This window comes from Zingiber officinale, chromosome 9B (genome assembly GCF_018446385.1).
Source record: "Zingiber officinale cultivar Zhangliang chromosome 9B, Zo_v1.1, whole genome shotgun sequence".
NCBI lineage: Eukaryota > Viridiplantae > Streptophyta > Magnoliopsida > Zingiberales > Zingiberaceae > Zingiber > Zingiber officinale.
This window is the reverse complement of record NC_056003.1, coordinates 57264557-57278857: the sequence shown is the minus strand read 5'-3', so window position 1 is coordinate 57278857 and position 14301 is coordinate 57264557. Positions and strand designations below refer to the sequence as shown.

Genomic DNA, 14301 nt, shown 5'->3' with positions numbered 1-14301 from the left:
AAGTACATTGTGAGGTCAACTAGCTGCTTGAAAGCCTGAAGTAGGTGGAGGTCATGAGTGATAGAGGAATCAATCCACCCTCTCTCTTGATCAATTGAGACTATGGTGAGAGAGTTGCAATCAAGATCAAGAGGCATTGCCCTTCCAGAGATAGATTCAGTCATCGTAAGGCTCATGACCTTATTGTGGGAGTTTTTTTTATCAACGTTCACTGTTTTGACCTTTTTGAAAAAAAAAATCAATTCCCTCTCTATTTGTGTTGCCATCATTCCAGAGCTTGATCTGGTTGCTTTGAAGCATTTATTCTTATAATTCAATTTGATGATTAAGGCACACAATTCATGCCTTTCTTCTCAGTTCTTCCTTAGATAACGTTTGGTTTAGGGGTTTGGGAATGAGAGAATGGATTCATTCCCAAACCCTTGTGTTTGGTTGATGAGAATGAAATTAAAATTTTGGAATGAAACATAAAAACTTGGGTATTGATGAAACTCACCCCCTCTCTTGGGTTTTGATGGAATGAGAATGAGAATTAAGTTTTGGACAAAAATACCCTTAATATATTTGTTAATTTTTCTTTCATTTCGCTTTCTCTCTCCTTGTTCTCTCTCGTCATACTTTCTCTCTCCTTATTCTATCATCATATTTTCTCTCTCATCATACTTTCTCTCTCAATCTCTCCCATCATACACTCTCTCTTCATTTTCTCTCCCATCACACTTTCTCTCTTCGTTCTCTCCCATCACACTTTCTCTCTCATCATGCTTTCTCTCCCATCACACCCTCTTTCATCATTTTTTTCTCATCACACACTCTCTCTCATCATACTTTCTCTCTCCTCAATCCCTCCCATCACACACTTTCTCTCATTTTCTCTCATCATAATTTCTCTCTCTTAATTCTCTCCCATCACACATTCTCTCTCATCACATTTTTTCTATCCTCATTTGCTCTCATCATGCTCTCTCCCATTACACTCACTTTCCTCATTTTCTCTCATCACATTTTCCCTCTCTTCATTCATTCCCATCATATTTTATCTCTCATCATATTCTCTCTCTCATTATTTTCTCTCATCATATTCTCTCTCTCATTATTTTCTCTCATCATACTTTCTCTTTCATCATTCTCTCTCATTGTATTTTTCTCTCACATCTAATTTTTTCTCTTATTTTCCTTTAAGGGTAAAAAGAAAATTTTGGTTTATTCCGATAGAAAATATTCAACTAACCAAATATTATTTTTAATAGTGATATCCATGCTCATACTCATTCTCATTCCACAATACTATGATTCTCATTCCCATTCCGATTCCTAAGAAAGAAGCAAACGCCACCTTAGTTATTCTGCATGTGTTGCATCAGTGGAAGTGAAATAATTTAGAACATTTGGTAATTGGTAAGTGGTTTTAAAAACTAGGTATGTAAATTGGTGTGAATATTTGTGGAGTTTATACTTCTAGCTTTAAATCAAGAATGTGGACATTGGATTTTACCACCTCTTTAGCAATTTTTTGAAACCAAATAGCTTTGAGATATCAAGTGGCACAATATCTTGTAATATGCCATTACAAAATGGAAATTATTAAAAAAAGTCATATCTAGCTGTTTGAATGACAAGAGATTTGGTATCTGGTAGGTAACCTTTGTTTCATAACCTTCTGATAAAATTTAATCCATGGTGAAAACCTCATTTCTGTTTAGCTCCTGCCTCCTTGTCATTGGTTTATACTGTTCAAACGGGTATTCAAAACACTTTTTATTGTTGTAAGGATTAGGTTTTGCAGCATGGTTAATTCCTTAATTATGCATGGACATTGTCTCTTCGTAGATTCAATATATTTTTAGCGGTTCATCAAATTTACTAAATTTTGTTGTATGGCCTACCAATGATTTAGCTCTTCATACATGTCATCTTATTCTATAATGTTCATGTCTTACAGAAAGTCCTTTTGATTGGTTCAATAAGTTCTGGTTTTCTAAAAGAAGATACAGCTGGAACATCTCAGTTGTCCTTGCTACTTGAAAGACTAAGAACAAATGGTTGTGATGTGATCCTTGTCGGAAATGCAGCTCGTAAGGCTTTTGTAGATAAACCGAGTTTCTCTAATCAACATTCAATTATTAGAAATGCATCAGTTGTTTGGGAATTTCTGAGAGGAACAAAGCTGCCAGGTGTTGCTGCATTAGATAAAGTAAGACTGTAGTATTTATTCCTTTTTATATATTACATCTATTCCCAGTACTATAGAGATCACAATGAATTATCTAGAACCTTGAGGTTTCTATCATATTTGTTCTGTGCATGTATTTTTCCCTAGTGCACTAAAAAATCCATGTTTGATATTGTTCCATGCTTTGAAATCTTGTATTGTGTTGGGTAGCATAGTCAAAATGTATAGCTCCAATAAATTATTACTACTCGATATTACTTAATATAGGTAATGCCTTTTGTGTTTTTGTATCACAGTGTTAATTATCGCGTCATGCTGACATTCAACACCCTTTGACATGCTACAACAAAGTCATAATAACTTGAGATAACATTGCCATTTTTTGTAACTTGTATCCATTTAAGATGATGTCAAAACTGTACAATTCCAATGGAACACATAATGAACTTAAATAGTTAATGATTTTATTATTTTCCCTTCATCTTCTTTGTCCTTTCACCTCTAGTTTATCACCGATGCTATATGTTAGCATAATATTGAAATATTATCATTTCAGCCAAAGACTGAATTTCAAGCAGACTCTACAGCTCTAGATTTTGAACCTTGATTTGTTCCTTTTTATCTGTTCACAAAAAAAAAATGAATACATAATAAACATATATCCATTGCAAGAAGTTAGTTTCTAAATTGGTGATGTAAAGTTGGTTTCTAATCTCATCAATCCACTGGGTTGGCTAAGGTCTACTCTTCCCACAGAATGCATGAATCCGCTAGGATACTATATATTGGAAGGGTGGAGGCACTTTGTTACTTTTGAAGGAAATATGAACTCAAAAACATAGGAAAAACATGCAATTTCATTGAATTGTTTTGATGGGCAATATTAACCAGTACACATTTCATTGGGCTGGTAGATACTGCAGATAGGCAGTTTGGATTGTTTAATTAATATGCAAGGGCAATGTTGGTTAATTAATTTGCAATTTGATGTTGAAACTTGAATGTAGCATATATAAGCTATCCCTTTCTTTCCTCCCCTTCTGCCACCAGATCATAGAAACAAGGGAGAAAAACAAAATTGTAACCGTTTTATCAACTCTGATAGGCCTTTATTCTACTTGATAGTGCCACTTTGTTACAACCACGGTTTAAAATTTCGTTCCGTGCCGGACGGAACGGGCGAAACTTACCGTTCCACCAACGCACCAAATCCGGCACCAAACTAGCGACGAGTTCGTCACGTCATCGCGTGCGTCCCGCGATAGGAGGAATCGTACGCGTGACAGAAGGAATCACGTGCGCTCATCGTCGCGTGACAGAAGCGTGCTGCGATTCCATCGCGGCCGAAGGAATCAATTCCTTCTGTCGATTAATAAAAAAAACATTATATAATGTAGGGGAGGGGCAACGACAAAGGCATCCAGCGAGCTATCAGCGGCGAAGGCAATTAGCGGCAAAGCAATCCAGCGAGGCAACGACCATCCAGACAGCTATGATTTCAATTCGAGCAAAACACAAGTGGAGGCGCCCCGGAAGCGTATCGAAGGAGTCGCGGGACGCTTCCAACACCACCGAAAGCGTTGGGGACCAAGGCGTCCTAGAGGCGCCTCCAATGATGCAACTAGTCTTCGCTGATGTCCTGAGGTGTCCCAAACGCCTCGCAGACGCTCCGAAGTTGTGGGACGCCTCCGGCGCAACCAGACGATCCCAGGCGCCTCGCAAGCGCCACCGGAGGAGTCGCAGGACTCCTCCAGCGGCATCGGAGAAGTCCTGCGACACCTTTAGTGGCGCCGGAGGCGTCCCATCACTCTTCGGCGTCGCCGGACTATTAGTGCAGCGGGGCTGGCAAGAGGGGAGGGGTGAATTGCCTGCAAAATAAAATATACCCTCCTTATGCTTTCAACTCTTAAAATAACAACAGTAAAATAAAATCAAATAACAGAAAAGAAAGAAAGAAGACTCAGTAATTTGACTTGGTTACAACCTAGATGGTTGTTAATCCAAGGCGGTTGAACAACGCACTAAGAATCTCCTTCTATGAAGGCGGAGAAGCCTTTTACACACTTAAAGAGCTCAAGAGTTACTAGGAAATTGAATACAGAGTTGAATTATTATTTCCTAACTCCAGGGGTCTTTATATAACTCCTGGAAATCCTATCTCGAGTCTTGAGGGCGCCTCCAAAGGGGTTGAGGGCGCCTCCAAGGGGATGAGTGGATAAAACTTTATCCGCTCGTTAATGACCAAGTTGGCCAGGTCGAGGGCGCCCTCAAAGGCATTGAGGCCACCTCCAAGGCTGTTGAGGGCACCCTCAATGCCATTAAGGGCGCCCTTAATGCCATTGCCTTCAGCTTGCTGAAGTTGGAGGCGCCTCCAACGACTGTTGAGGGCGCCTCCAGCTATTTTTTCAGCACTTCTTCCTCTCGTTTTCAGCTTTCTAAGTTCTGTTTGATTGGGTGATTGCGACCAACCGAAATAGGGCTCACATGAATCCAATTTTCGGCCTTTTCCTTGAGCAAGCTTCCGCCCCGGCTTCTCGTCCCTCTAACGTCGAGGGCACGTTCTTTTCGGCCTTCTCCTTGAGCAAGCTTCCGCCCCGGCTTCTCGTCCCTCTAACGTCGCGCACGTTCTTTTCGTCCACCGGTATACTCTTCCGCAGCTCTTCCGTCCTTCGGATGCACCAAGCCCGTCGGCTCCCTTACCGTGCCATCCTTCTCGCTAGCTACGTCTTCCGCTCGACTTCCTGCGCTCCTAAGCTCCTGCACACTTAGACACAGGAATCAAAACTAGACAGAACCGAACTTAACTTGGTGATCACATCAAAACCACCACGGGGTCCAACAATCTCCCCCTTTTTGATGCGCATCAAAGCAAGTTCAAGTTAGGGTAAAAAATAGACAAGAAGTAATTTAAAGAAATTACTAAATTAACATTTTAAGCATAAAGATTGCAATAATAGAATTTGTAATTTTCTAAGTAAAAAATATTAACTTGTTCCTATCAATTTTATTTTTTTATTTTTTTATTTTTTAAGTACCAATTTTTAAAAAAATATTAACTCCCCCTAAACTTGTTCCTATCTCTCCCCCTTTGATCACAGGAAAAACGGGGTAGGAATTTTTCAAAATAAATTCTAAGTTAACAAAGAACTCTAACCTTTAGGCAATTTAAACAAAATATCTTTGAGAAATTTTCAAAAAATGTTAAAAAACTTGTTAAAGCATTATCTAATTTCTATTTTCATGCTTTATCAGTACGTTAATTAAACATTTTATTTCAATATTTTGGCTTCCAGGCAGTGACGAGGTACTAGGCCTTCTTGGTTATTGGAGCAACAACCACTTTTTTAGAGAAAGCCTCATAAAGAAATTAACTGTTTAATTTTTCTTGCTGAAAGCGCCAAAAAAAAAATTTAATCTAGAAAAGATTTTGGAACCCAGTATAGGTTCCTTCCTACTGGATTAATCAAGTATTTAGGAGGTACATAGCTTTTGGGAACTTTTCTAAATTGTCCTTGATGTTTTCTAATATACCAATTCAACTTTCCATAAATTCTAAGCTTTGATTTTTGAAATTTATTTGGTTTAAAGCATGCATCAGTTTTCAAATTTTCAATTTGTATTTTCAAATTATCGTTTTCTGATTTTAAATTATCTATCATTAATTTTAAGTCAGCAATTTCTTTTTCTGATTTTACCAAGTCTTTTGTAAGAATTTTGATAAACTGAAAAGACTGTTTAGGGGTTAGAGTGCGTACCTTACTTACCTCTATTTCTGATGCTCCTTCTTCATCGTAGCTTTCTTCTGATGATTCTTTCCCTTCATTTATGCTCATCTCTGAGCTGGACTCTTCTTCAATTTGATGATTGGCCATCAGTGCTACTCTGAGAAGGCTTCGACTTCTAACTCGGAGGATGATGATTCATTCCATATAGCCTTCAGACTCTTGCGTTTAGAGGATGTCGATCTTTGAGACTTCTCCTTGTCCCTTTTCTTTAATTTTGGGCAATCATCCTTGATGTGCCCTTCCTCGTTGCAGTTTTAGCATCGGACTGTCCTTCTGTTGTGTTGATGTTTTCTCGACTGCGATCTAAATTTATTAGTCTTAATAAACTTATTTAACTTTCTTACCAATAGCGCCGCTTCAGTTTCGTCGATTGACGCTTCAGAGTTGGAATCGTCCATCTCGACTTGTATGACAACATTGAGATTTGACTTCTCTATTTGTTTAGGTTCTGCAATTCGAGATTCGTGAAGTTCAAATGTAGAAAATAAATTTTCTAGCGTACTTACCTCAAAGTCCTTAGAGATGTAGTATGTATCTACTAAGGATGCTCATTCTAGAGTTTTTGGGAAGGCGTTGAGCTCATACCAGATCGAGTCTTTATTTGTTACCGATTCTCCGAGATTGTTCAGTTGAGTTATTAGCTCCTTAATTCTTGCTTGGAGTTGCGCTACCTTCTCGCCATTGTTCATCCGGAGATTTGTAAGTTAAGTCCAGAGGATGTCGCGCCTTGCTAACTTCGTTTCTGAGGTGCCTTCGTGGAGCTCCAGGAATTTTTCCCAGAGGTCTTTGGCAGAGTCGTAGCTTTCGATCCGACTTACCTCCTGGGGTGGCAAAACATTGAGCAGATGGAACTCTGCCTTTCCGTTGACCACGAAATCAGCTTGTTCCTTTTTCGTCCAGTTGTATTCTTCCTTGTCTTTAGGGACTGCAAAATCATATTTCATAACCAAAAGAATATCAAATTTTGTTTTGAAGAATACCTCCATTCGGCGTTTCCATGTAGCGAAGTCTCCGTCGAATTTCGAGAGATGAATACTTGCACCGGCCATTGTCTTGATCTTGATGCTTCAGTCAGCGATCAGTCCTTCTGAGGTGGTCTGACTCTGATTCCACTTGTTGGTGCAGCGGGGCCGACAAGAGGGGAGGGGTGAATTGTCTGCAAAATAAAATATACCCTCCTCGTGCTTTCAACTCTTAAAATAGCAACAGTAAAATAAAATCAAATAACAGAAAAAAAAAGAAAGAAGACTCAGTAATTTGACTTGGTTACAACTTAGATGGTTGTTAATCCAAGGCGGTTGAACAGCACTAAGAATCTCCTTCTATGAAGGCGGAGAAGCCTTTTACATACTTAAAGAGCTCAAGAGTTACTAGGAAATTGAATACCGAGTTGAATTATTATTTCCTAACTCCAGGAGCCTTTATATAGCTCCTGGAAATCCTATCTCGAGTCTTGAGAGGGCGCCTCCAAAGGGGTTGAGGGCGCCTCCAAGGGGATGAGCGGATAAAATTTATCCGCTCGTCAACGACCAAGTTGGCCAGGTCGAGGGCGCCCTCAAAGGCATTGAGGGCACCTCCAAGGCTGTTGAGGGCGCCCTCAATGCCATTGAGGGCGCCTTCAGCTTGCTGAAGTTGGAGGCGCTTCCAACGACTGTTGAGGGTGCCTCCAGCTGTTTTTCCAACACTTCTTCCTCTCGCTTTCAGCTTCCGAAGTTCCATTTGATTGGGTGATTGCGGCCAACCAAAATAAGGCTCACCGGAACCCAATTTCCGGCCTTCTCCTTGAGCAGGCTTCCGCCCCGGCTTCTCGTCCCTCGAACGTCGCACACGTTCTTCTCGTCCATCGGTGTACTCTTCCGCAGCTCTTCCGTCCTTCGGACGCACCGAGCCCGTCGGCTCTCTTCCCGTACCGTCCTTCTCGCTAGCTGCGTCTTCCGCTCGACTTCCTGCGCTCCTAAGCTCCTGCACACTTAGACACAGGGATCAAAACCAGACATGACCCAACCTAACTTGGTTGATCACATCAAAACTACCACGGGGTCCAACACGGGCGAGCGTGCCGTGAAGATCGTGAAGACATTACTGTTAAAAATTAAATATTTTGATTTAATTAATTTAAACATTTCCTAACTTAAGTGTGATATCTCGAAGAAGTTTTTATAAAACTTAATTAAATTATCCCAATAAAATATAAATATATTTAAAATTTTTAAAAATAAAATAATTTTATTAATTAATATTTGGAAAATTAATTTTACTGATTTAAATTTTATTTAAAAATTCTAAAAAAAATAAAAAATTTAATAAATAAGTTAATATTCTGATTTTTAAAAACTATTTTATATTTGTTTACTATTTTACTATTTAATTAATATTCTGTTATGTTTTTTATCATTTTAAATATATATTATTTAAAATAATAATTAATTTAAATAAATAGTTAATTTATATAATTATTATATATAACGTAGCATTTTTTAATTAATTTATATACTTATTATAGATAATATTTTTTTTTGTCTTAGAATCAATTTAAAATTTAAATCCATGAATATTAAGATATTTAGCTTTTTTACTTTTTAGAATTCTTGTTTTCTGAACATATGAAATATATATTTTTATCTTAGAATGTCTCTACTTATCTGCCTAGAAAATATTATGTCCTTTATTTAAGAAATCTTGATAAAGGTATGTCAAGTTTATGATTTCTAATAAAACACTTATAATTGTATGCACCTCTGATCATTCCAAATTGAGATAGTTGAATTATTATTATTAGAAGATTGTTTCAGATTTACTTTATAAAAATGTGTTATAGAAGATTGTTTGCAAGAAGTTGATCTTTATATACTTAATTTGTAAATTTGCAATGGTAAAGATATTTTTGACGTTATAAAATGATGATTATTATCTAGAAATGTGTATTATTTTTAATTTTTTTTAATGCATAGGTAATGACACTAAAACAACAATTTCATGATCCGACTTGGAGATACTCACGTTAATTAAAAAATCGATTTCATTGGTAATGTTTGTATTGCGATATGATTGGACGTGGCGGTGGGGTCACGCCTAAAACAATATCTTGCTGGTGGATATCTGGATGTTTCTAATTGTCAAAAGTTTTTCAAGAAGTTCCTCGTGCAATGAAAGAGGAACTTGATGACAAAAAAACATTTAAGTATAAACAACAACGACAATGTGAACTTGTTGATAGTCGAAGCTTTAAAGAACCAATCTATGATGAATTTGAAGGTCGCAGTGAAGTTCCAAATAACAAAGATTTTTTAGCAGCTCTCAGTGACTCTTGAACTCAATATGAATATGAGCAAAATATGCGACATAGAAGTGGCTCAACTACTGCAACAACATTAGGAAGGAGTGCAAGTGTTCGTATTCCTTCAACACAAGGTGGTATTGGTCATTTTTTTCCTTCTATGGGACGAAGACGTGCATTTGATATTGCTGATATTGATCCACTGACATTCCAGACCAAACTAGCAAATAGACTAGGATTGATGATGTATATACAAAAGAGAAGAAGAAATCAATCGGTCAAAGTATTGATAATTTTTTTCATTTTAATCATATTCCCCCTAATGCAGCAAACAACACATATTTCTGTAGCATGGTGTCCAACATCCAAAAATCTGGTCCTGGTATTCAACCTCCGACTGTATATAAAATTGTCGGTCCATATTTAGATGAACAAGTGGATGAGATCAAGATTTGGATCCTATCATGTAAGAAGCAATGGAGCTTATATGGGATTACATTAATGTGTAATGGATGGACAGAACCTACTATTTTAATTTTGTTCTTATTTATCTTACAGCTGAGTGGTGGTTACAATATAGAGAATCAACTCTAAATTTGAAAAAGTTTGCAGTACAAATTATCTCACAAATAACGTCTTCAAGTGGTTGTGAAAGAAATTGGTCAACTTTCTACCTCATTCATACAAAAGTACGAAATCGTCTTTCTTATCGTCGCTTGGAGAAGATGGTCTACGTTTATTATAATATGCGTCTTCAACTAAGAGCAATAACAGAAGAGAATGAAGAACAAGAATCTGGTGATATAAACCTATTTGATATTGGATTTGTCCAAATTGAGAATGATCCAATAATGGATTAGTGGAGCGTTGCTGAGGCTAAGAATCCATTACTTGATGAAGCAGGAGACCCACCATGACCATCTCAATTTCTTACTCAATAGATTGAAAAAATACAAACTAGAGGAGATATCTGTGAGGAAAAAGATGTTGATGAAGCTTTTGATCAAGAATTTTGATTTTTTGGATCTCGGTCTAGACGTTCTCAAACATCCCAACCCCAAATCCAACTAAAGTCCATAGATAAAGGCAAAAAACAAAGGCAAAGCTCCTGCAATTTTTACTAAAAAGAAAAAAAAAGAAGAGAAAATTCACTCGATGCAATTGATGAGCAAGAACATGATGACAGTGATGAAACATCATCACCTTCTGACACGGTCATCCGACAAGAAGTTTAAAATGAGGATAATGATGCTGATAGCAGTGCAAGTATTCATTGAAGTGATGACAGTGGTGATGCATCTGGTGGTAAAAATTATGTTCCCTTTACTCTAGCACCAGAGCCATGGACATGTGAGACAGATTACACATATGCAATTCAAGATTATGATCATGGAGCTAGAAGTAGCAGTATTCAATATCAACGTCGATATAAGAGTAATAACAAAAGAAAACTCATAATTATTAAGATATGCGAGAGAGTTTAGCTGAGATTGATTCTGGCCGAAGTTCATCATAATCGGAACCATCTTATTATAACTCTTATGCATCATATGGCGATCCATTATACCAGAGTTCGGGGGCATATGTTTATCATACTCGCAACCATCTTATTATAACTCTGATGCATCATATGACGATCCATTATACCAGAGTTCGAGGACATATGCTTATCCTTAACCTGTGTCTGTACCTGTACTCGTTCTGATTTCAGTGGTGTCAGTTCAAATCCAACTTCCAATGATGAATCGAGACACGCTGATGGACATGTGGAGAAATCAATATCAATATTGCATATCATGGGATGATTATATAATTTGGGTGTTGGAGACCTATCTAGAATTGACCTAAGTATGATGTTACAAAAATCAATACTTCCATTTGATTGACGCCACTATTTTTGGTATTAGTAAGGTAATATATTATGATGTATCAATTTTAATTCAAGTTATTGATAGATTAATTTTCTTTAAAGAAAATTATATTTAATTATTTTTTCTAATCATATTAAGTTGTCTAATAATTGAGAATTTATATAAAATCAATATACGATTTATTTTTAAATTATACACAATAAATATATTTATCTAATAATTACTATATATAAATAAAAAAATATCGAAATTGTATCAGCCTGGTACGATACGATATCGAAACCGTATCGTTCCAGTCTGAGACCGAAACCTCAACACGGGTCGAGATTTTAAACCTAGGTTACAGCCATATATGATCATACATTTTTTGTAGTCTTGTGCTTATGACCTATTTGTTTATTTCATATGTTTGCATAGTAAACATCGGTTCGATTTGTATTCACGAAAATTATCTTTGAAGGTTTTCTAATTTATATCTGTTTATCTCATGTTTTTGGATGCAGGCGTATCCCTACGATATCAATTGGGATGCCACATTTGCAGATCCGACCAAACCTCTACTGGTAGACATTGGCAGTGGTATTTCTTTTTTCCCTTTTTTTTCTTTTGAGTAACTATACAAAACAGCTGTCTCCATCCTTAATTTTTGATCAGTACTTCTTTGAGTAAACATATAACTACGTTATCTTCATTTTATCCTCACTTTTTGAAGTAAATTTTAGATTGGCCTAGAGAATAATGCAAAATTAGTCTCAATTCATTAAAATAAAAAATAACATTGTGGAAATTAGAGAATGTAGATTAACTGTGTATCTTCGTGAAATAACCACTACATAATAATATAAGATTCTGGACATAACTTTAAATATAAAATACTAGTATGAAGTAAATCTGCTACACCAATTACCCAATTAACAGTAATATTTCCAAAATTTCCCCTAAAAATTAGACTAGAAAATAATGAAATGAAAAACAGTCTATTCACACAGCCAAAACAAAATTTATGTAGTCAAAGAGCACAGCCAGTGATTCCTTTGACATTGATCAACAAAGCACTGAAGGTACTCATTGCAGTATGCAAGAGGTGAGATTGCAAGTAAAAGTGGGTTGTCATCATGCTTGCGTCTACGTGCTCCTATGTAGCTGAATTATGGTTGTCTGCCCTCTTAGTGGTTTCAGCAGTTGTATTTTGTAGAGACATTCAATGTTAGTGTCACATTGGTTTCATCATTTAGGGGTTGATTAGAGGCGTGATGGCATCCTTCTAGTTCTAGTGTTATTTTCAGCCATATATGATCATCAATTTCTTCATTGAAATTGCCTATAGCCTCCCGTCATGACACGATTTGAAGAAGTAGAGAATAAAGGAGTCTGCACTATTTCTTCCTTGATTGAGAGTAAGAGGCTACTCCAGAATAGAGAAAAGGTCAAAAGGAACATAAAATACTTCTGCAAACCAGTAACTAAATCTTTTAATCAGTAATTGGGCCAAAGAAACAACATATGTTTTATATTTTCTTCTAGATCCATCTCTCTTCTTCAAGTTAAGGCTAGAGCTAGACTTTCAATCATCAATTTGAGTAAGAGACAATATACCTTGATATTTCTTGTCATTTTAACTAATAAAGCCATTCCATCCTAATTGAACAATAAAATAACATTTCAGGAATAAATCTAGCTCTATCGTTATTTTGACTCTCATTCTCAGGCAGGAGAGTAGGTGTATTCCCAGAAATCTGTGTAATAAGTTATAACAGGATCCAGAAATCTGTTTTCTAGATGATTAGAAGCAGTTGCAGCAGACCCAACAAGAGAATGATGAAGCAAGGAAGCATACGTGTTCTTGATAAAACATTGGAACAATGTTTATGGATGAGAAGAAGGAACCTAGGAACAGATCTGTTAGAAGGTGCTTGGATGTTGAAAAGAATCTGTTAACCTGCCACTGAAACACAGGAGATCTGGAACAATAGCATGGAACTCAGTGTTAGAGGTTTCTCACTGGGAAGAAGAGTTGATCACAAACTATAGGAGATTTTTCTGGTTGTGGGGATAAGTTTACTGAGCAGAGAAGATGAACATCCTTGAGAAGTATCTTCCTGCGATCTTTGCTTGACAACTTAAGAGACCACTTAGTAGCAACAGACAATCAAACCATGGGAAAATTAACAACTTAACCATGCGGCCTGGAAGAGCTCAAATACTGGTACAAAAAAGGGACTTACAGATTTGGATGTGAGCTCTCTCTACTGAATCTGATCTGCATTTGGTATGGAAGTACACGAAAGGACCTAGTTGCAGGCATGCTGCTTGCAGAAGAGCAAGGATTCACCTGAGAGGATTCTAGCTGAGCAGTAGGAAAGAAGTTGCCTGGTCGTTGCTTTCATAGAGAAAGCTTTCTAATTTTTTTAATATTGATTTTTTAAAACATATAACTCATATATCATTTTTGACCAAAATTGCTATATGAATTTGCTTAAGCATGCTGGCTGGGCTGGTTGAGTGACTCGTCTAGTTTTTTATTTTTTGTTAACTAGATAAGTGTGCAAATTCTGCTTATGGTGAATGAACTCCACCTTGAATGGTCTCAAGCATGGACTAAACAAAGAGGGTTGTGTTTGGTTATTAGCCAACATAAAACATAGACAAATGTTATGTATGAATCCATCAAACTATTGCGGGCAAATAAGTGTGCAAGAGTTCTTTTGAATGCATGCATGATAGAATACTTCAGGTGAGATGCACTTTTGATGTTTTGGAGAAAAAGGGAGCTCCTTTGGCATTCTACAAAAAGGGCACTTATAAAACAAATCATATAATAAACTTAGTGGTTATGTAGCTTATTCATGTAACTGTCCAATTTCAGACACTGAAAAGAATGTTGCTCTAAATACTATTCTACTAACTATGCTTTTATCATTCTGTCACAAAAGGATCACATTTTGATTCACATTTTGGTTTCAAGGGAATGGCTTATTCATTTTCAAGATGGCTACAAAATACACAGACTTTAACTTTCTCGGGCTTGAGATTAACAAAAAGGTAACCCTCATCCTTTTCATTGTTTAATGCATAGATATATTTGTTATAGTTTTGCCAACATTGTTCTAAAATCTATACAGCTTGTTCGAAGGTGCTTAGATAATTTGCTTCCATCTGAAATAAATAACAGGTGAATGCCTTTAGTATAACATC

At 36.7% G+C, this 14301-nt stretch overlaps 1 protein-coding gene across 4 annotated transcripts in view; it reads left to right on the top strand.

Moving 5' to 3' along the window:
• The window catches only part of LOC122024060 (phosphoglycerate kinase-like), a 66348-nt gene that overhangs the window by 45354 nt on the left and 6693 nt on the right, over positions 1 to 14301 (top strand). For 3 of the 4 annotated variants that reach the window (XM_042582587.1, XM_042582588.1, XM_042582586.1), the window contains exons 6-9: positions 1943 to 2194; positions 11610 to 11685; positions 14072 to 14148; positions 14229 to 14278. In XM_042582587.1, the coding sequence (XP_042438521.1) occupies positions 1943 to 2194; positions 11610 to 11685; positions 14072 to 14148; positions 14229 to 14278 (455 nt within the window). The remainder of the gene's footprint in view (positions 1 to 1942; positions 2195 to 11609; positions 11686 to 14071; positions 14149 to 14228; positions 14279 to 14301) is intronic. The other variant, XM_042582589.1, reaches the window with a different exon arrangement.